General features: G+C 39.0%; 1 protein-coding gene across 4 annotated transcripts in view; it reads right to left on the bottom strand.

Annotated features, from left to right (window-relative positions):
- The window catches only part of NSMCE2 (NSE2 (MMS21) homolog, SMC5-SMC6 complex SUMO ligase), a 136,014-nt gene that overhangs the window by 64,462 nt on the left and 49,030 nt on the right, over positions 1–22,522 (bottom strand). For all 4 annotated transcript variants that reach the window (XM_040587999.1, XM_040588003.1, XM_040588001.1 and 1 more), the window contains one exon: positions 7,757–7,910. In XM_040587999.1, the coding sequence (XP_040443933.1) occupies positions 7,757–7,910 (154 nt within the window). The remainder of the gene's footprint in view (positions 1–7,756; positions 7,911–22,522) is intronic.

Raw genomic sequence — 22,522 nt, 5'->3', positions numbered from 1 at the left:
TTATGTGACTCCACACAGGTAACTTCAGCCTCTTACTCAAGTTTCACCTCTGTTATATGGTGAGGAATAAAATTAACTTGCCTACTTCAGTGTGATGCTGTGAGGACTAATTGGATGAAACTTATCAAGCATTTTACTACACAGTGTCTTGTTGCAGCCTGTTTTCTTATCCTACTAAAAGCAAAGACTTCAGTCTTTCCTAGAATCTCCAGACAGACTGTTTTATGAATTTAAAGATAATTCCTTTCACAGTGTCATTTTTTTCTACCCCATACTGCATCTAAAATAATAGCTTTTTGCATCATTATTTCTCAGCATATGCATGGCTTAAAATACATGTATCAAAAGGGTATAATGGCATGTACTTGAACATTAAATATTAAATTTAAAATCTTCTCCTTTCAAAATATTTGCTTATTTATAATGACTATAAATGTGTCCCAGCAAAATATTAAATCATGATACATACTTTTATCCTTTCAAAACCTCGGAGATTTTTTTTCTTCAGTGGAGAGAGGGCAAAGAAGAGCTTTACAACTGCACTGCTGCTGCTACTTTCCAAAATACATTACAATGACTGGTTTCCTATGACAAAAAGTTGCCTAAACTAGTATTGCATCTCCAAATTATTTGTTCACCATCAAAAAAACCCTATCTTTCCTACATTCGCTAGATTTACCTCTTAAATTTTTTGGCATAACCAGCAATATTGTCATTCACTCAAATCTCAGCACTTTCTATAAAATGACTACCAAAGTGTGCATCTGTTGGGTGTTCGTACAGACTGCAGTTATCAAGGATTCCAAAGTGCATGTTATCAGCTGCTATAAAAGGGCTATGAAACCTGTCATCCTTTGTGCACTGAATGTGAAACTAAATAACTTTCAGCAAATAGAGCAGCGGCAGCTAGGGTCACAGGAGTTGAGATTACACTTTCTGATTAGCTCTTTTTCACAGAGTATCAGAAATTTAAACTGATACATAGAGATTAAAGACAGATCTTACTTTCACTTTGTGAAGGCAAAATTCTCATACTCCGTGCCAAAGATGCCTTTGATATATATATATATATACACACACTGGCATAAAATAAAAAGACTTGGTAATACAACTTTAAACATAAGGTGGAATTTTAAATTTACACAAGATACAAAATGCAAAATTACAATTCCTGCAGTAATCATGACTTAGTTCCTATGGGCTCAGTCCTGCAAGGTTCTGTACTGTGATTACACTCCAACAAGGAAGTTAAACATGACAGCAATCTCACTTATTTCAAAGGATCTACTCATGCAATTTAATTTAAGCAACTTGTTTAAGCATTTCACTTAATGAAAAGGAGATCACTAAGCACTCTGAAGATTCAGGACCCTTATGTGTAAGGACAGCATCAGTCATGCAGGGTTATGGTCACAAAAAATTTTCCTTACAATCCACACATGCAATCGTTTAGAACTTCCTATTCTATTATTTCTATTATTTCATTCACTAAATCTGGTATTACCAGATTTAGTGAATATCCCTCCAAGTGCTCAATTACTTAGAAAAGATAATGTAGCCATTTTGGGTTACAAGAATTACAAGAATAAAAATCTGGGTTACATTTCAGGTTAAAAAATAATAATAATTAAAAAGAAATTAATCAACACTTCTTATATAGTGCTTTGTGCTGGTTTATCTCAAGCCATGAATTTCCTCACTTTTACCCTTCTGATTCTCACCCCAGTCCCACCACAGGGGAAGTGAGCAAGTGGCTGTGTAGTGCTTAGTTGCTGGCTGGGGTTAAACCATGACAGTCTTTTACGGTGCCCAACGCGGGGCTTGAAGGGTTCAGGATAACAACAGATATTACTGGAATGTGCTAGATCAAATTTATAGCTATTGCTGTTTAGCTAGTAATTGACAGGCTCCTGTGCTTGCCATGGGGCTTGCTTGCCACTACTGTATAGTGCTCGTTAGTGGCTGCTTTTTGCTGTTGTTGCTTGCTGTACTGCTGTCCTGCCTATCATCTCATTGTGCCGTGCCTGGGAACGTTCTGGTAACAGCAATGGCGACGCACTGGGGCTGGCAGACGGCCGGGGCATCGCTGCTGCTGCTGCAGTGCTGCTGTACTGGACAGGCTGGAACTCCAGCATGAACTCAAGTCAAAGGGACTGTGACTGTGGCTGAGTCCATGTAGGAGTAAGACACCCTGAAGCATCTGTGGCCATGGATAAGTCCACACCAAAGCAGTCTTAAAGCTTCTGTAGCCGTGGTTATGTCTGTGCCGCAGAGGTTATGCCTCTGAAGGGACTGTGGCCAAAGGGTAAGTCCACACTGGAGAAGGTACTGCAGCAGGTACACCTTGAAGCATCAGTGGCTGTGCATGAGGTCATGCTAGGTAACCTCAAAAAATGTGGCCATGGATAAACCCATGAAAGAGCAGGTACACCCCGGAAGGGTCTGCAGCCACGGCAGTAGGCCGTTTTGGAGCAGGTGTACTTCTGACAGGATGTTGCTGTGGGTAAGGCCACGCTGGAGCAGGTCTATCTCTGAAGGCATTGCGGCCCGTGGATAAGGCCACGTTGGAACAGGTGCACCTCGAAGTGACTGTGGCTGTGGGTAAGTTCATGCCGCAGCAGGTGTAGCCCTGGAGAGACTGTGGCTCATAGATAAGTCTCCACTCGGAGCACGTACAACCCCTATGAACTGCAGTCTGTGGGTAAATTCAAGCCAGAGCAGGGGCAAAGGTAGGAATTCATTGCAGTGTTAAGCCATACGATGTGGTCCAAAGGGACCAGGAGTGGAGACTGTAATGGAAATACCTTCAAATTGTTGTAACCCAGGACTTGATTTGCATGTCATAGGAATTCCTATAGCAGGAACCACCTGAATCAGTGTAGGGCAAGCCACACAAGAAGTAGCACAAGTGCAGCAGTAACCTGACCTTGAGCTGTCTTTGGTGCCCAATAATTCCATGCCACACCCCACCTCTCCTTGTCCTGAGCGACCACCACAACAGATGGAGCCCAAAGTCATGGACTAAATGAACTCAGTGGACATTTTGTGGTAATTTCTGGAGATTTTAAAGACATTTCATAAGGGTGGTCCATAGACTAAGGGAACAATATTTGTGTATTATACCAAAGGATGGGAATGGGGGTGGTGGTTAATGACAGATTGCATATTGTGGGACCTGAGCATGATATAAATGGTATGGAATAAGGGGTGAAAATGTGCTGGGTTTGGCTGGGATAGAGGTGATGTTCTCTCCATAGTAGCTAGTACGGGGCTACTATGTGCTGGAAATTTTTTATGTGCCAGATCTGTGCTGGAAACAGTATTGATGATAACACAGGGATGCCCTGGTTATTGCTGAGCAGCGCTTACACAGTGCCAAGGGCCTTTCTGCTTCTCACCCCACGCCACCCTACCAGTGGGTAGCTGGAGGGGCACAAGAAGCTGGGAGGGGACACAGCCAGGACAGCTGACCCCAACTGACCAAAAGGATATTCTATACCACAGACCATCAAGCTCAGCATATAAAGATGGGGGAAGAAGGAGGGAGGGAGGGCATTCAGAGTGATGGCTTTTGTCTTCCCAAGTAACCATTATGCATGATGGAGCCCTGCTTCCCTGGGGATGGCTGAAAACCTGCCTGTCCGTGGGAAGTGGTGAATTAATTCCTTGCTATGCTTTGCTTGTGCACATGGCTTTTTGCTTTACTTATTAAACTGTCTTTATCTCAACCCATGAGTTTTCTCACTTTTACCTTTCTGATTCTCTCCCCCATCCCACTGTGAGGGGAGTGAGTGAACACCTATGTGGGGCTTAGTTGCCAGCTGGGGTTAAACCATGACATGCTTACATTCTAAGCAGGTTTAAGTAGAAAAATGAAAACGTTTTTCATTAAAAATAAGAAGTGGGAATTCAGGAATGTAAGATAGTTCTGAAAACAGACTTCAGAAAAATCACTTGCTGTTCACATAAAACCTGTCTGACAGTGTTTTGACACATATCATCAGAGGTGGAGATTTTGCATCATTTTGCACAAATTCCAGCTAAAGTATCTGCATAATAAAGGCTCACAGATTGAGGGAAAATGCCTGCAAACTGTCTGAAAAATGAGAACAGAAACTGCTCTAAGGTATGATATCATCCTTACTGCCACAGAGATGCACTTTCCCAGTTTCATTTCTGCACCTTACCTACTGCTAAAGTTTAAAGCTATGGAGGTCTCCTTCCTGCAGAACTGCCTAGAGAAGAGGACAATCTGAAGGTGATACAGCACCATTCTCCACCCTGAGTATTAGAGATACCTACTGTATTGCATGTCACCTATTAGGTGTCAGGGAACAACCATGCAGCTCCCTTTCATCACTGTGGCAGCAAATATCAAGAGAGAAAATGTATTAGCTTTCTTAATTTTCTGTTAAAATAAGGTTATATTTAACTACTTCACACTCTGCACCACTCTTAAAAAGTGTGTCGAGAAAGTTTTTCTCCTTCAAATCCTAGTGAATTTCTAAGTAGCAAGACAATGTGAGAATATAACATTTTCTTTTTCAGCTTTTCTAGAACACAAATGTCAAACTGCATAAAAGATACATAATAATGGTAACTCATCATGGAAGGCAAATAATTGTAGCACGTATCTCATCTGCTCCTTTGAGATAGAAAAGGCTGGCACAAAAGAGAACTCCAGGAAAGCCCCTCTGAGAAAACTTGGCTGGAATTTTTATATTTTATCTGATTTAGGAATAAAACCAAATCCCAGGAAAGAGCTAAAAATTGGACCACACTGTATATGTGTGCTTGAAACCAGTCAGGAGTTATGCACCAAGTTGTGCCCAAACCAGGCAAGGCTAATAGTTCAAACCAAAAAACTAACTAGGTAACTGTTGATGAAGTTATTGATACATGTAACTGACATCAAGTAGTTTTAAACTGTGTCCCAAAATTGCAATGTTATATAATCTGCTGTGTTCTGGGGGCAGTATCGTAGGACTCATGCTTCACAACTCATACAGGAGAAGCTAAAGAACACAGAGATGTCTTGCCTTAAGCATGGCTATTGAATATTTAACAGGGTGACCCTAATGTTCTTCTTACAAAAGAAAAAAAAAATACATATGGTGTGCTATAGGGTAAATCATCCTTGTTTATCAAAACAAGTAGATGTCTTTTTCAGATTTTATGAATCTTCAGCTCAGGTGGTAATGCAACCCAGAAATTCCTGCCTTTGAGCCCACTCTTTCTCTACAGCAACACTACTCTCTATACGGCATATGTGGTGTTTCAGATAATATTGACGGTGCTCAATTATACATCTCAGCACTGTAATTTACTACGTAGAACCCAACAATGAGAGGAGGCTTTTTATACCAGATGGAGTACACTGTCAGTTTAGCCTCTCACAAAGATGTTACGACCAGAGGCCCTGATCCTATAAGAATGTGTGTGTCTGTCATTTTTAAGCTTGTGGATAAATTGATGATAATCAGTTCCATGGGTCTTTTTTAAGGCTAGGTATGAGTGACAAAAACACACAAAAGGATAGAGGAAGGATAAGGGTAATGGCAAGAAGATCACATAACTACAATAAATAGAGAAACTGGACAGTCTTACTAGTTCCAGGTCACTGTATCATACAGAAGCAAATTTACATATGTGAACATAAACGGACTCCACTGATCTTCATTCACCTATTATTAAGAATTTCTGTGAGCCTTCCTGGTAAAAGAGCCTTTTAAAGAGGAAAGTAAAGTTGGAAAGTGACTTTCTGCTGGAACAACAGATTATTCAGGCAGAAAACACAACACTGATGCAAGTTTAAGGCAGCAGAATTGTGCTTGCTTTGAAAACTTTAACTTTGAATTTCCCACCAGTTTTCTAGCTGCAGGCTTGAGGTGGCATTTAGTTATCCATTTCAAAAGAAGGTGCGCAGCACCAGACCGTGTATTTGAATACACGTTCATTATATTTCATCCAAGACTGTTTGTGAAAGCTAACAAACAATTTTCCATTCAACCTTTTAAACTGCATTAAATGCTTCAATAGGAAAAAACATGATGGATTTACCTCATCAAAAAGAGGATGAATTCTACAAAATCCAAGCTGAGCCAGCTGATCAATAGTCCCTGTACTGAACATAGCAGTTCATACAACATCATCATGTATTTTGGTTTGGGCACAATCTGACCACTGTGCGCAACCAAAAGAGAAGTCCAAGTGGCTAAAAAGACAAATCTGGATTTCAGGCAGTAGTGGCAGAATGATGTCCTAGGGTTTTTTTATTATTTTTTTTAAAGAAAAACTATTACTGTGCTTATTTTATTTGGTTTTGGGTTTTTTTTCAGCAGGTCTGCCAGTTAGAACTCAATCCCATAGCCTGAGCTGAATATATTACTAGGGCATACACCCCTTCCTCAGGCAATTACAGGGTGGAAAGTAAATCCAAAGTCAGTTATCAAGATTTTATCTTCTCAGTTACTAACACCTGGAAATTAGGAATTACAACATAATGGTGGGGCAGTAATAATTTTATGGTTATGTAGGGAGTGAAAATTACAGTTTTGTGGTCTGCAGCCTGGTATGTTCATTCTTAAAATAGTGCCAAGAGCTCTATTAAACTCAGAGATCAGTGTTAATACTCAAATCCAAAATCTTAAAAACCATAAAGATGGGAAACATATATTAAGCCCTCAAGCTCTAATCCTAGGGAGCCTTGAGATATCAGATCTGAAATTTGCCTTGTCAAGCATGTCCTCACACTTCATAAATCTCTATAGGGAAGTAATCCAAAGTCCAGTGAAGTCAACGGGAAAATTCTTTCTGCTAGTTTCAGTGGGTTTTGGACAGAGCTCCATAAAAACAAAACTCAAGGAAATCTACAGGATAACATCCAGAATATCATTTTCAGAGGGTATAAATCATTAATCTATGACTCCTGAAGTTCCTGAGATACCAGTTTATGTTGAAATCAAAATGTAGGGTGGGAGGAAATAGGTACAGGGGTCAAGGGACAGCAATCAGAATAATATCATTTCAAAACATAATCAAGACTGAGGAAGAACACCACAAACAGTGTTAGAGCCCACGAACTTTCCCAGTAACAGTAATCAGAGTGATTTTAATGGCTGCTATAGGTGCAGGGCAATAAAAGCATACAATTTTGTTCTGTTGCATAAATACTAGAACTGTTCACTCTCTAAGTTTTCTGGTAATTTAAGCACAAATAAACTTTTAACACTTGATAAATCACGTGAATTAAGAAAAACAGATTTTAATAAGTTGCAGTGTTACATGGTGCGTGCATAGAAGCTGTAAACCTGAGAACAGACAGAGTAAGCGTTTTCCAACAATATAGTTCTACGATTAAAGCAAAGGTCTTCTTAGAGTTGCAACACATCCTAAGTTGTGAAACAGGAGCAATTTGTTTAAGTGACAAACGAAAACAGCTTACCTAATCCTTTTAGAAGATCCTATCAATTAAGTAAAAAAAAAGAAAAAAAACTCCAAATGAAAAAGCCCACCTTAGGAAAAAAAGATGTGAAGCAAGTTTCATGGTATTTGTATTCAAACACGGCAGGAACTGTGGGAGTCTAAATAAAATTACCAAGGTAATTACATTGGCTTTTTTCTATACAGATATCAATTTGAATAAAAACACTCAACTCAGTTTGAGCCATAGCTGGCAGTTCTATATCTTAGAGCAGTTAGTCACATCTTAACACTTGGCATTCAAAGAATCTATTTTTTAAAAAATAATACTTACATTGTTTTCTCATCTCTTTAAGTTGATCCTGAAAATACAAATATTTTTCATTCCTTTGCAAATCTGAGTCACTGTTCTTGCTTTCCAGTGCAGTAAATTTTTCTTTTACTAAATATTTTAAATCTGGCATATTTTCCGGTTTTTCTCGTTTTATCTGTAAGGAACAAGAAATAGAATGTTATTTATTATGACACATTTTAATACAAAGCAAATATGTCAAGCAGAAATTCATGAACGTAATCTTGAGTTTCTTTTGACTGTAGTTAGGTTTCCTGCTCTGAAACCATAACCTCCACACAACTATTTATTTCAACAACAGTAACTATGAAATGCAGAGATTAACTTCTTAGAACCATTTAACTCAGTTGCTGTATACTGTGTATTTCTCACACTAACAGGGAAAACTGATCAAATTTACTTCCATGAGTCATAAAGGTCAACATGTTAACAAGAACCAGTATAACACTGAATGTGAATGAAACCAAAGAATACGACTCTGTCCAAAAAGTGGGAAGATGACTGAAAAACAGAAATAACTTAATTTTAAGTTATGTTCCACTCTCTCACCATCTTTGAATGAGCTTTACAGAAGCTTATAATCTACATGCGTGATTAGTGTGATAATACCAGCAAAAGCAGTACAGACAGCTAATGTAAAAGGAAACCAATTTATTTGTGCTGTCTGAACAAGCAGCATTATGCCATATAGACAGGCAAAAACAGTTTCTTCAAAAGCACTTGCTTACAGTAACTTCATCTGGAATGATCTGAAGAATAAATGACTAGAAACAAAAGGGAAGTCATCACATAGGCATATTACGATATTCCGAGAATGCAAAAAGCACTTTGGGAACCCCCATAACCCAATAATTTATAGAGTTTTCCCTTCTGTTTCTCTAGCCAACATTAAATTCTAGGGAACTGTACCTTTGACAGATCTTCATAAGAACTAGTTTACAGGTGGTGGGAACTGTGCTATGATGAGCAACAGCACAAACTCTGAAAGAAGGTGGACATCTGTCAAATCCTTAATGCTAAGCATTTTCTGAACCAGACAAAGGCTATTTCTATCTCAAACATATGGCAAAACATGCCAGTCTGAAAAAAAAAAAAAAAAAGAGGTAAGCACCATTTCTGCTGAGCTGCTCTCCCCCTACCAGACACATTAAATTCCACCCCTCACCAGACCACAGTACTATTCATTGGGAAAGACAAGAAAAGAGCCTACTGAGAAAAAAAAAATCACTTCATCAAATTGTTTACAGGTTCCAGAGTTTACAGAGACCCTGGAAATCCTATGGAATATGTTTTATTTCAGGAGCCAAAAAAATAATAAATGTTCACATAAAAATGAGCTTTGCAGGTATATAAAATGCTACATAGCCAAGAAAACTTCACTTTGTTTTTAATCAAAGCAAAGCAATCCATAGAACTATTATTTCTTCCAAAAGTAAAGCCAGTTTGGCACACTTACTTTCGGCAGATGCAAGTTGTGGCAAAAAGAAAAATAAGAAAAAACCAGGCACTGCCAGGCGATAGCATGCAGTTTTTAAAGGCACCTGGAGATAAAAGATCACCTACTACAACATCTAACTGTGGACGGGAAAGACTCAGGAATACCTTGGAACCAAAGGCGCACCGTGACTATGAAAGACCAACAGCATGTCACCACAGATGCACAGGCTGCTGCATAAACCCAAGCAGCAGAGTGCAGTCCATATCATATGAAACTTATCAAAAGGAGCAAAGTAAAACAGAACATTCTGCTCCCAGGGCAATGGAGGGCAATCATAGCACTAAAATGATTTGCCTGTGTCAGCATCACAGCAAACTGCTGCAAAAGAAGGCCTATCACAACCAAAACAACCGTTCTTCACCATTCAGCTGAAGAAGGAACTTGGCCATCAAGTGCATGCAAGCACAAGAAAGCAATTACTAAATCAAAATACATCTAAAACACAACATATTATAAAATAATTATTTGATTTAGACAACATGTAGTGCAAACATACTCCTTTCTGAAAAAACTCAGGCTGTTTTTATAGACATTCTCTTGTTAACAGAAACAAATGTACAAATACAGGACCACACTCACAAGCATAGGCCAAATAACAACCTGTCACTAAGACCTGCCTTCATCATGAACAAGAGCACTAAGGATAGATACCACAGAATAGATCCAGTCGTGTATACTAAAAAAAACACCAAAGTGCTTCTAACTTGCTGATATTCACACAAAGAGTAAAATAAATGATGTGGATGTTCATCACAGACATCCATCTGCAGCAAAAACAATGTCAATAATTTTTCCTCTCCACAAGGACTATGTTCAACACTGATATAGTTACATCAGGCTCTTTTTAAGCTTTCTCTTGACTCATGGAAGATTTGAGCACAGAAATTCACCCTCAGTGCAAGAGGTGAAGAGAAGGGCACAGTCAATGTTAGTTCAAACAGTCATTCTCTCAGCCCAAACTTCCAGAATTAAAGGACTTTACCCATATGAGCAGAAAAAGAGCAGGAACTGTAACCTACACTGTTATGTTAGCAAAAAGACAGATGTTTGAGAAGCTGCATTATATGCACATGAATAAGTTTTGTCCCTGCTACTGTGGAGCTACTAAAATTTGCATGTAGACATCTGTACTAACCTCAAGAGAACAATTACACAAATCCCTCCTTGGCTACATAACTATAATCCCACAGCTTGCTGCCATATATCCAACAAAGTAAGAGCTAGCATGCTATTTGCTAAAGGCAACATGAACAATTCCACCAGTTATCAATAAAAAAAAAGGCTTTCATGCCAGCTATATTTCCAGTAGCAATACATTACATTGTGAGGATAGTCCAGCAATGCAGCACATATGACATAGGCTCACACAATCACCTACTATGGAAACTTAAAGAGTCAGATGACAGAGTTGCTCAAAGAATGCTCTTTCCTGTACTTTAATATCTTTCACGTTTATAATTTAAATTCAGTTTCTGTTTACCTCCAGACGATTGCATTAAAATGATTAGTAGACACATCATTCCTGACCACACTCAATACTGTACCATCGCGTACGCTATTACTGAAATGCCAGGTAGACCTTCTGGAAGGTCAACACATCACAGGTGAATAATAAGGCCTGTCCACCCACTATAATAACAAATAAATACGTTTGCTGTGCTCAAGCAATTTCTCTTTGGTGCTGCATATCCTATCCCAAGAAAAGAGTTGAGAACATAAACTCAACAACATAAATGAAAACAAATGAAAGAAACTGTGACATCAGTCCCAGTTCCTCACAGTGGGACGGAATTGCAACATCTTATACACTGCATCAGCACAACACCCTTACAGGTACATTAGAGTTTTCTTTAGTTCTCACCACCCACTCCTATTCTACAGATTCATGATGGAAGTAATGATGATGAGATCAGCGTAACAAAATGTATAAGGACAATACATACATAGGGCATGGCTAAGGAACAGGGCAAAATTATCAATATTCAGGACAAGTTGGGGTCATACACCTTGTTGGTCTCAGCAGCATGTCAGATAAACGCTTACTAGCAAAACTGAAGCCATCGGCATGTTCAATTTCTCTGTAAAAGTTACTTCACGTGGGAACCATGACAGACACCTTAAGCAAACAACTGTTCATTTAGTAGCACTGTCAGCCAAAACCAGCATGCTAAGTAACACCTTGCAGTCATTAGTCAATCCATTGAGAGTTACAATGATTTTGAAATGGGGTGGAGGCATACACACCCTGCAAAGCATCCTGGAAATGACATGTAACCATGAACTGGGAGTGTTCAGGACATATGGTGAAAAGAAGTATCAGTCACAACAGCTTGTTTACAGCAACAGAAAAAACAGCTGCTGTGACAGTCCCATAGCAGCAAAGAACCACATGGGTATTTGCATGGGGCTCAGCAGTAAGAGGGAGAACAGACATGTTATACATGATAATTAATGATACTCTATACATGATCTACCAGCAGTGCTGATAGGAAAACACATTTAGAAACACTAAAAAAGTAATTGTTTAGAAAAACATAGCTGTGGTTTACCTATCCAAAGATTCATTTGCTCATGGCAACACACCATACCACCTGGTCACAGCTAGTATGTACAAAGAGGTTACTGCGTTTGATGGGAAATGCTTATGAAGTGAGCCAGGTCTTTGACTTCTGCCAATATCTACCTGTAAGGATGAGCCTTGCTTTTTCAGATTCTTTCACTGGTAGTGTGTCTATTCCATGCATAAGCTGTTAGACTATGCCTCCGAATATCAGACTTTTTGAAAGGCTAGCTTGCACAGCTTCAGACAACGGTAAACACAAGGTATTCCAAGGAGCAGTCTGGGGAATTTTTATTTCATCAATTACCATAACCACCCAATGAGAAATGAATTATTCTGTTCCAGACCGGTCCCAGAACCAGTGAGGTTAAAAGTACAATAGAGTAAAATTGGACCAGCTTGCAGCATTAGTTACATACAGTAAGGGACCAGTGTCCAAAACCCCACCAATTAGCATAATTCTGCATGGAACATTGCAGCATTTAGTGATTTGTCCTTCCCAGTATTATGTCCCAAAACACTTTACAAACATTAAAGAAATTAGCCTCAACCAACCACTGTGACATATGTACCACCAACTGTATTTTACAAACGGGGAGACTGTGGCATGAAGAGATGAATAACTTGCCCTAAGGCTGCACAAGGAGACTGTGGCAGAACCAAGAATAACTAAATCCTGGTTCTGTGCTTTGAGCACAAAGCCATCCTTTTACCTTCTTTAGCTGAGGGAAAGTTCAAAGTAACATGAGCATTTGGTTCACTCTCTACAAGGAGGCCCGAAACATCTTGTGGCTGCTTGGCAAACTGTGATAGAAGCGTGGCATTCTGCACACCGCAAAAATGCTCCACTGGACTTTGCATTGCAGTGGTTCAGCATGTGACACTCCACAGTTAATCTTTCAGCCTTTTCTTTCTTCTCTCTCTAGTACAGAATTCCTTTAGCTGCATATTTTTAATCCTGTCACTGTTCCTAGGTACCTTTTTTACAGCTATTGTTTATGCCCCTTGGGTTTTGGGACTTTGCCAGTACCATCCATTTTATTTCTCAGAAATTTCTTGCCATACCTGAACTATGCTGAGGTTTCCTCAAACCAATGATGCAATCTGCAAAAGAATGATCTTTCCGACGAATTCAGAATTCTCACCTTAATCTTTCAAACCACACACTATCTGTTCCCTGTAATTTAATCTCTACAAAATACAGACTTACAAAGTTTAATTTACAGATATTATTGACATTTGGTATTTGTGAGGTAAAGAAACATTCCTGCTTGCTAATAACCTTTTTAATGACCAAGTCAGCTGACGTGGCAGAACTTCTTCATTTTCCAGATTCTTTGTTGTTTCATTTATGAAAGGGAGAGTGATTAGTCACTTAGTGCTGAGAAGCTCAGAGGTATGTAGCTACCTAGATACTTCTATCATTTTGGGACACTCTGAAAAAGGATACACTGATGTCTCCAGCTAACTCCAAACTCAGAGTTTTAGATTGCATTTACACTACAGCCACGTGCCTGTGTGTATGCTTATGGAACACTGAGAGCAGCTGCATCTTTTGAAGAAAAACTTAGTATGTTATAGCTCCTGTTGGGACAATTTCTCACCTCTGTGAATTCGATGTTGTAAAGGAACTCAGTCAAGATTTTTCAGACAACTTCAGTTACTTCAGGACTTGGGGTGACTAGCCTAAGACATCCTGCAAAGACCCAGTTTTCAGAACCTAGGTATCTCATGCTTTCTGAATTGACTTGACTTTAAAATGTCTGACCCAGACAACAGACATATCTAAAACTACCTGTTTCAGAGAACAAATACCAAGAATTGGCTGGCTATAACAGTAAGTACAGACACCGTCACAACAGCCTCTCTGAGCATGTCCATCAGATAAAAATAACTTTTCTTCCTTTATTTACATCTGCTATGCAGCAACATCAGCCAAAAATGCATGTCACCTTTCTTTAACAATTCCTACGTCCTATTATTTCATCCTTACCTCACTAAATAATTTATTATTACAAATATGCAGCCTTTCAACACGCACATTTATTTTACCTCAGGGTAAGTCAAAGTTTGCTGTGATTATTTATTATAACCAATTTTTTTCACTGAGAGGGAAAATAACATGGGAGCTAAGTAAATTTGTGGGTTGAGTCACCCAATACGCTTTGTGAATCATGTGAGAACCAACTCTAAGTGAGTCACCACTGTAACTGAATCAGGCTGCAAAATTTCAACTCAACCTAAACAGTCATTTATTATTCTTCAATGGCTGGATTCAAAACCTTAGCAAATATCAGATCATTTGTTGATGCACAAATAAAACCCAGCTCTTGGAAACATCTGCAAGGGCAGTCAAAAAGGATATCATCATTCGGCAGTAGGAGCTGCGCTAGTTTGAACACAGCTCTGCTGCAGTCAGAACTGCCTAAGGGCCCATGTCTGATTCAGGAGATTCAACACCTCTATACATCATGGCTGCAGGGCTGGGACTCTGGTTGAGCAACACCTTCGCAGACAATTGTGAAATGCCAAGAGAGGCATATTTATAAGGGCTGACCCATACTTATGACACATACTGCCTATTAAACCCGGCCAGCACAACAGAAAATGACTGTCAGCACGTTTTAAAATATCGCAAAACCTTGCCAGAGTAACAGTCTAAAGGTGAGGCAGGGTTGCCATGGTTCAAAAGCAGCACGTCAATACGGTGGCTGTAGCTAAGGCGTCCCCCATAATGAAATTGCTACCACCTTCCAGTTTCTTTTCCCTACTTCCAACACAGCTGAAGATGTTTTACCTTTATCAAGAAAGTAAGCACAGAGGGGCACACACTGCTTCCATGTATCCTGGGGGTATATCCAAACAACCTCCCCCTCCCCGGCAAGTCACAGCACATGTGAGTCAGTTTGGTAAGGCTAGAAATTTGAGTTTGGCCCACCCTGTTTGCTTTCTTTCTCCTGTTTAGAAAGGAACTGTATATACAGAGTGAGATTAAAGTAAATTAGCACCAGGTGAGGAAACAAATCACCTGGGTGCAAATGCAAAGTTTACAGCTTGAAAGCATTTCTTGGGGTTTCTATCTGTTAGAAGTGTCACCTTAAGCAAAATGCTTTACTCTGCACGTGTTTTAACAGAAAAAAAAAAAAATGTTTTTTGTATTTTCCCCAGTTGCCCACTATGGTAGAGACAAGACTGTGAAAATCTTGTTTCTCTCCAAGACCCCTTGCACACTGCCTTGCAAAGGGGTAAAAAGAAGCAATGAAGGAAGATCTTATTGAAATACCAGTATTGAAACTACTTGCCCCCAATCGTGTAAAACTGGCTCATACAGACAGCAATAAATATGAGCATTAGAGGTGATGTTTTCCCAACAAACCAAAGTGAAGACAGTTAATGGATATTTAGCACCTTAATCCCTTCAGCATTTCTGAAAGCCCAACTGCCTGTGGTTTGCCATGAGGGCTGGACTGCATTTTCTTAATGATCTCAACAAAACAGAAGTCTCTTCATCTTGTTTCTCTGTAGTTTTTCAACATATGAAGTATGAATACAACAAAGCAAAAAATCATACAGTATTTGGGAGACATTTATGAAAACACCTAAAAAACACGGTTTAAGACACAGTAGAGGAGCAAGTACATAAATTTACTAATCCTTTCTTTATGTATTTTAAAGTTCTGCCACAAACAGATTTTATGCAAGCTAATTTTGGTACACTAGAGATATACTGCATTTTGTTCTGAGTAGTTTTGCCTGAGCACAGACTAAGGCTTATAAGAGCAAAAATAACTATTCTTATAAAAATGTTGCTTTGTTTTAACAGCATGTTAGAAACTGTGAGGCAGATGGTGCATCTGTTTTAGCAAGGTTGATTCAGCAAATGCATCAGGCTGTTGAACCAGTTTACCAAGCTGCTGATTAATTCACGTATTTAGAAAATACATTAACATGGATATTAGAGCTTGCTTTTATTTTTTCTTTAATACTCCACTCAAACTGATGGAAATTTAAACATTGATTTCAGTGGGAGCAGAAAGCCCTAAGGTGATTTCAGATTAACAACCTGTTTACTCTTGTATGGCTCTGCTTGGTTGACTGAGATCGCTAAATCTCATGTTTTCCATAGCGTGGAAAATAAAGGGCTAAATCCTAAAACAAGTACAATTCAGTGTTATCTCCAGCAGCTCCTACAAAACGCTGTTGACTTATGCCAGCTGTGAAGCTGATCCCAGTTTAAATACAAAGTGTGACTTATTCTTTCGAGACCTGCATACAGCATGTATTGTTAAAATCAGCTGGTTTTCCAGAGGGATGTTTTCCATATTCCTTGGATATACCCTCCAGCAAAAATTAAGCAGACTTTTTCAATTTTTACTCCTCTGTGGTTTTTTTTTTTATTCATCTGATGAAATTCTTGTCCTCAAAAAGTTCTTCAGCACTGACAGCATTTCTTCTTCATATTCTCCAAAACAGCAATGTGAGTCATATTGTCATTTTTCATTAAGACTAAATGCAACCTTTACACTTTTGAGAAAGAGCAATAAGATTCCTTAAGTATAGACTCATGCTTTATTTGAATTGACATTAGTTGAAAAACATATATTCTGTCTGACACTTTGAGCCTAGACTTATCAAGTTAATATATCTGTATTAATATATGGATCAAGATGGAAATACTTCCATCAGGGTCAGCTCCACCTTTAACACAGAACAGTGAATTCAGTGATGGTGCCAAGCTACACCAAGCAGAAAAAAAAAAAAAAAAAGTGCAACTGCAGTGTGGGCCCAGAATTTTCTTATAAACTGGGAGCACCTGCCTTCCTTACACTGCAGTAGGTACCAAAGACCTCACCTGTATGGCAGTCCCAGTCTGCGTCCTGTGGCAGAACTGCCTTTTATTTTGCACTTTCCTGCAAATGCCTTAGAGACAAGTCTCTCCCTTGAGCCTCTCCACGTATCACAGTCTTCAATCACTATTAGTGATGTTTTCTTATCCAGCTTCCTATTGGGACAGCCCTCAATAGAGTTATTAGCCACTAAATGCCAGGTCTTCCTTCCTTCCATTCTTATCCTTCTTGATTTACCAGTTCTGGCTGACAGCTTACACCTCTTCCCTTGTCTTGGCAAACACTACGTGCTTTCCTAGTACATGCACAAGTAATTCTTTCCTGCTGCATGGGACACTCTGGAATGCTAACATACCCTTTTTGCTATATAGGTGTACCAGGGTATCTCAGGTCCCTAGATTTTATAGGCTCCCTGCAGGCAGTATATTGTCTGACAGAGAAGGATATTTTCAACTGGGATTCTTTTCCTCTTCTTTGCCTATAGGTCCCATCTTTGTTATTAATGCAGTTTCAGCAAAGCCTCAGAAACAGAACTGTATCACAAAAAAAAGCATTCAAAGGGCCTTTGCTCCTAGTATGCTAGATTAGCTACTTATATGTTCCTCTATAGCCACCAATTTTTACAAAGACTCCATGTGTAACAGGCTAGATTAATCCTGTCTACATTACCACCCAACACATCCTTTCCACCAACTTTCCAAAATCCTTGGAGTCTATCCACACCTTTTCTGTTACCTATCACAGCATCAAGAAGCTGGTTCTTGCCAGCAGGTAACCCACGATGCCAGTTCCTGCCACTCTACCTGTTTGATTTTCGAAACAAATGGCATTTGCACTGTCTGTCTCTTGGTCCTCCTGCTGTGGGAAAACTCCTCATAAACATTTGTGAACATATCTTTAAATCCTTCTTCAAAATGCTCGTTTAAAGCTTTTTTTTATTATTATGATGTCCACAAACCTCTTCACAACTGACTGTTTCTGGCTATGACAGTTGTCTGTCCTGTGTGACTGAGCCCAGCCTCCTGATTCCAGAGCATCCCTTTTTATACAGAGCCTCGCAAAACTAGGTCCCGAGAAATTTGATGGAACCCGAACAGCTTTCTTATTATGGGTCATTACATTAACTTCCACATCTTAACTCAAAACCAGCTTGCTTCATACTTTCCACATTAAAGGAAACCTGGAAAACTGTGAACAATACAATAAGCTGTAATTAAACACAATACTAGTAATAGTGATACCTAACTGTAAGGTGGATACCGGATGCAATCTGATAGATGACTGTATAATAGAAAGCACACAAAAAGAGTTTTTAAAAATTCAGAGACATTTGTTTTGCAACTCTCTTGCAATTTATATGTAAACCTTTTTATAAAATCTGAATGTAAATTACCAATCCAGGTTTAAAATTATGACTAAAAATGAAATCATATTCCAACTCTCCAGCCCATATAGACTCCCCCATTATACATAAGCCCTTGATTTTTACATGCCGTTGGAAGTAATTAAAATCAAACTTTAATTTAAAAAGGTTTTTAAATAGTTCACAGTTAAAATAACAATTTCTGTAACCGAGACTAGTGTGCGACAGCAGTATTAGTTTGCTCATGCCTGCAAAATGTGACAGCAGGGTGAGAAGAAACAGGAAAAACTGAGTCTTCAACTGCATTTATAACGCTGAAGGAGATGGTCCTACCTGAGAGTTTGTCTGCATGGCAGACATGAAAAAAAGGAGCACAAAACAGGATTCCTAAACAGAATACTCTTCACACATACTGCTGAAATACCATTTGTAAAAGCAAAATAAAAAGCTTAGCCTCAAATTTAAATACACTTTTCTTAATATTGCCTCAGCTGACAAAAAAAAGTTATGGAGTAGAAATTTTGTTTTTCTCCATAAGAACTTACTCACCCAGGAAGGCAAACCAGTATGAGTTTGGCCACTATAAGGTTGCTGAAAAAAACCTCAGTACTTTTTTGACTATAAAAAACATTCCCATTATGCAGGCTGACAATCCCAGAAATTTGATGTCATCCATGACTACAAACTGTCACTTACCACTAAGATTTAAAAGCACAAAAAAGAATTCATCATCTTCTAAACTTATAACTCTATGCATGCAAGTATCTCCTTTCTGTTATTTTCAGACTCAATAGATACTTTTTTTTTTTCTTGTTCCTCAGTTTCCGCAATGCTATGAAATCTGTCTCCCCAAATTCTTTCAGGCTGCTAGCACAAACCCTATGCCAGCCAACTCTCTTGATCACACCTCCCCTGCCACTTAAACTTCTCCCTACATCTTCCTGAATTCACAGACCTAGCTCTTATATTTAGTACTGGTTTTGAACTTGTCCTTCCTCTTTCTCATATTACTTTGCTTTCCCTTTTTTAGCTTCTTTCGAAGCTCATCTCATCATTCATCGCAATTTTTCAGTACTGCACATTCCTTCTTATAACTCTATCAAACTCGCTTTTCCATCATTTCTCTGACTCATTCACTGTATATCATGTGCTAGACTGATTCCTCTCTTATTACTAGCCCTAATTATGGGATGCCTCCATTATTCCTTTATATATTACAGTCTCACCAAACACCAGCTCCTGAGTCACTTGGAAAGGATGGAGGGAGCAGACAGAGGGAGTGACTGCCTCCCCTCCACGCACGGGTCAGCAGACTCAGGAACGGCAAGTTATGCTGACCTCTTCATGGGTTATGGTAGGACGTGCTTTCAGAAGTGCACCCACTGGTACCTAGGAATATTTTGTCCTGAGAGTGCTACTGCAGCACACCTTCCTCTACTGTCGCTGACCTCCTTAAGTCACCTCATTATAAAGTGAAAATACACCTTCCAAAGCGGAACACTGAAACTCACCATAAGTAACTAAACCTCATAACTGCATCTCACGCTTCAGCACGGATCTTCTGAGTACGTCACAGCAAAGTATTTAAATTTGACTTGACACTACTCTGTAGTTATTCAAAATCAGATGAAATTTCAGCTGTTTCTCAGCCAATCACTTGCTACTTTGGCGAGTTCTGTAGATTGACTGTTATCAATCCCTATCATGATTGTTCCCCTTTGTTTTTGTCTTCTGCCATGCAATATATATTCACATGATAATATTTCTTGCTTCCTGAGTTTCTCTTCTCCACCAGCCTTCACCAGCGTATTCTCTTGTCCAAGGGACTTAAGTTTTGACAGCAGACACAGCTCATCTCTACAAAACATAGGACAGTTGATATCTGTCCTTGTTTCTCAAGTTCATGACAGACTCCTATTCTGAGTGATGAGGAATCTCATCTTGTTATATAAAATACTAGACAGAAAAGAACCCAAGAACAGGACAAAAAACTTTCTAAAGACGTTATGGATTACAATCAGTAAACACATGGATCGATAGCTGGTCAGCCATTTCACTGTTTGCAAGACAGAATGAGACATGCCTACTGCAAAGCTGGGTAACAGAACTGAAAAAAAAAGAACACCCAAATCACTGGCAGAAGAAAAAACCTCTTTTGCAGAGTCACTAATTCAAAATGGAATAATTAAAATTCCCACTTCAGAAGCTGTTGCTTTGAAGTGGAACTGCAGATCTCGGTTTGCATATTAGGAATGCTTGTGTCAATTTCCATGCTCCATCTGGGCAAGAGATTGCAGATGAGGATGACAAGGCTCTGAATTAGGACAAATCAAATGGACATGGATTCATGAAATCCTGTAGAGATAATTCTGAGTCTCTCAAGATGATGTAATTAGTATATTAGCACGGTTTCCTCCTGTAACAGTAAATGTATTTTAACAATAGGTAATGTCTTTATATCTGCTATTCAATGTGACAGCCTTGTTAAAAGCCCTTTGCACCTTCTGTTTTGTCTGTCAGCACCATTGTAAGTCCCTACTTTGTAGCAAAGAACTGGATGCACAAGAAGACTACCAGGTTGTAGCAAAGATGCAAACTGTAGCACTTCAAAGATCTTATTACCTAATGCAATCCCCTGACTGAATTAGCCAGTCAAGGCTTTTTATAAAATGGATGGAGAAACCCAATATCAAAAAACAGGAATCAGAAAAGCCAGCTATCTAAGCAAGGATTGTCTAACAGACAGGGAGCCCTGTTCCTCTAATGGCAATGGGTGCCTCCACCACAAACCCTTTCCTTGAGTCAGTTGCTTAAGCCAGGCAAATCCTTCCTCATAAGCAATGATGAGAGAAATCCACATACTATCAGATTTAATATCTCAGCGGTTAAAATAGTCATCAGTAAGGTGAGTGACCTGTTCTCAGATCTCTGCTCATCCCATATTAGTTGCCCTAGCCCATAGGCTATTGGGTATTCAGGGGTAAGGCATCTCGATCTCTCCCGTTTGAAGTTGTTCCACTTTGTATAACTAATTAAAAGATAATTGGAGCAAGTACTTGAACTTGACTCTCCCACATCCCAGGTTATTGCCTAACCATTCAGCTATGGATTGTCTTTCATTTTGTTTCTGCAAGGTTCTTACATCATGTAGGTGCTTTTGAAAATCCCCTTCCCTGTATTTAACATACAAATATTCACAGAACAGAAAGGCGCATTCATTTCAGAATTACCACTACAAATATCTCCCGTTCTTCTCATATATAGTATGAGCTCTATCGCTCAATGGTGAAAGTTAGGTGTTTGTTTGTTTGTTGGGGGTGTGCGTGTGTCTTTTTCAAACCCTTTGTCACAATACAACCCATTTGTGCAAGTACTAACCCAAGATTTTTTTGTGGTTCCTAGTTTAGATTCCTTGCTTGTAGAAGGCACGAGAAGCCTCCAACAGTATTCATAGATAGCAGAGTAAAGGGATATTGGTCTTTCACGATGACTGATGATCATTCTTTGGATTCTAAAAATATGGTATGGGCTTCAGAAAGCACATGATGTGATGAACAGCTCTCTGCACTAAAAAGCTCACAAAGTAAATGACGAACCTGGCACACAAGCAAAGACGCAATATAAACCACACATTGGGAGAAACACAGATTACAAATCCAGGATAATGAAGCACAAGTGAAAGCTTGCAAGGTATTTCAAAATAAGGACAGCCTGGTATAACAGGCATTTGTTCGAGGTCTATAAGGGTATCGTGAGCTGATAAAAGGTAGGTAGCAGACTAGGGAAGAAATAGTTCAAGAAGTAGTACACATGACAAAGTAATTTAAGGAAGGCTGTTGGACTGGTCTAAACAAGCAATAAATGTTTACACTTATTTTACAGTTATCCTGGTATAAAACTTGCAGATTCTTTTATTTCATTTCATCTTACGTATCCTACATGAGTTTAACAAAATAAAACAAAATAAAAGAAAGCCCCACCAAAAAAACCCACAAGTAAGAATGTAAGTAACACCAATATAACTATTTTAGTTCTGTCACTGGCAAAACCTTCCCCCATAAACAAAGCCTTAGTTTCAAAATGTGAAGTAACTATAGTCTGAGAAGAGATGGGGGAAAATTTAGAAATGTTGGTGAACAGGGGCTTAGGAAAAATTAGGAGTCCAACAACAGTATTGTGAAATGTTAAATGCAACAACATTACACAGCAAGCAGAAGATCTGATTTGAAAAACCAAAATTTTGGCTGTGCATAAACACACTGGCTCATTTGTGGTTTCCAGAAATGTCTTTGCGATGCAGCATTCTCTGAGTCTTCAGCTTACAGGAGTTTTTCCCCATAGCAGAGGCTTGTGGTGATATAACAGAGGCACAAACCAACCACCAGAACAAAAGGTTAAAGTCTTTTACAAGGTTTAATTTCTGTAGAGATTTAAACATTTAAATATGTCATTACAAAACGAAATGACTCAGTATAGATGT

The sequence above is a fragment of the Falco naumanni genome, chromosome 3 (assembly GCF_017639655.2).
Source record: "Falco naumanni isolate bFalNau1 chromosome 3, bFalNau1.pat, whole genome shotgun sequence".
In the NCBI taxonomy this organism is placed as follows: domain Eukaryota; kingdom Metazoa; phylum Chordata; class Aves; order Falconiformes; family Falconidae; genus Falco; species Falco naumanni.
This window is presented reverse-complemented; position numbering and strand designations above follow the sequence as displayed.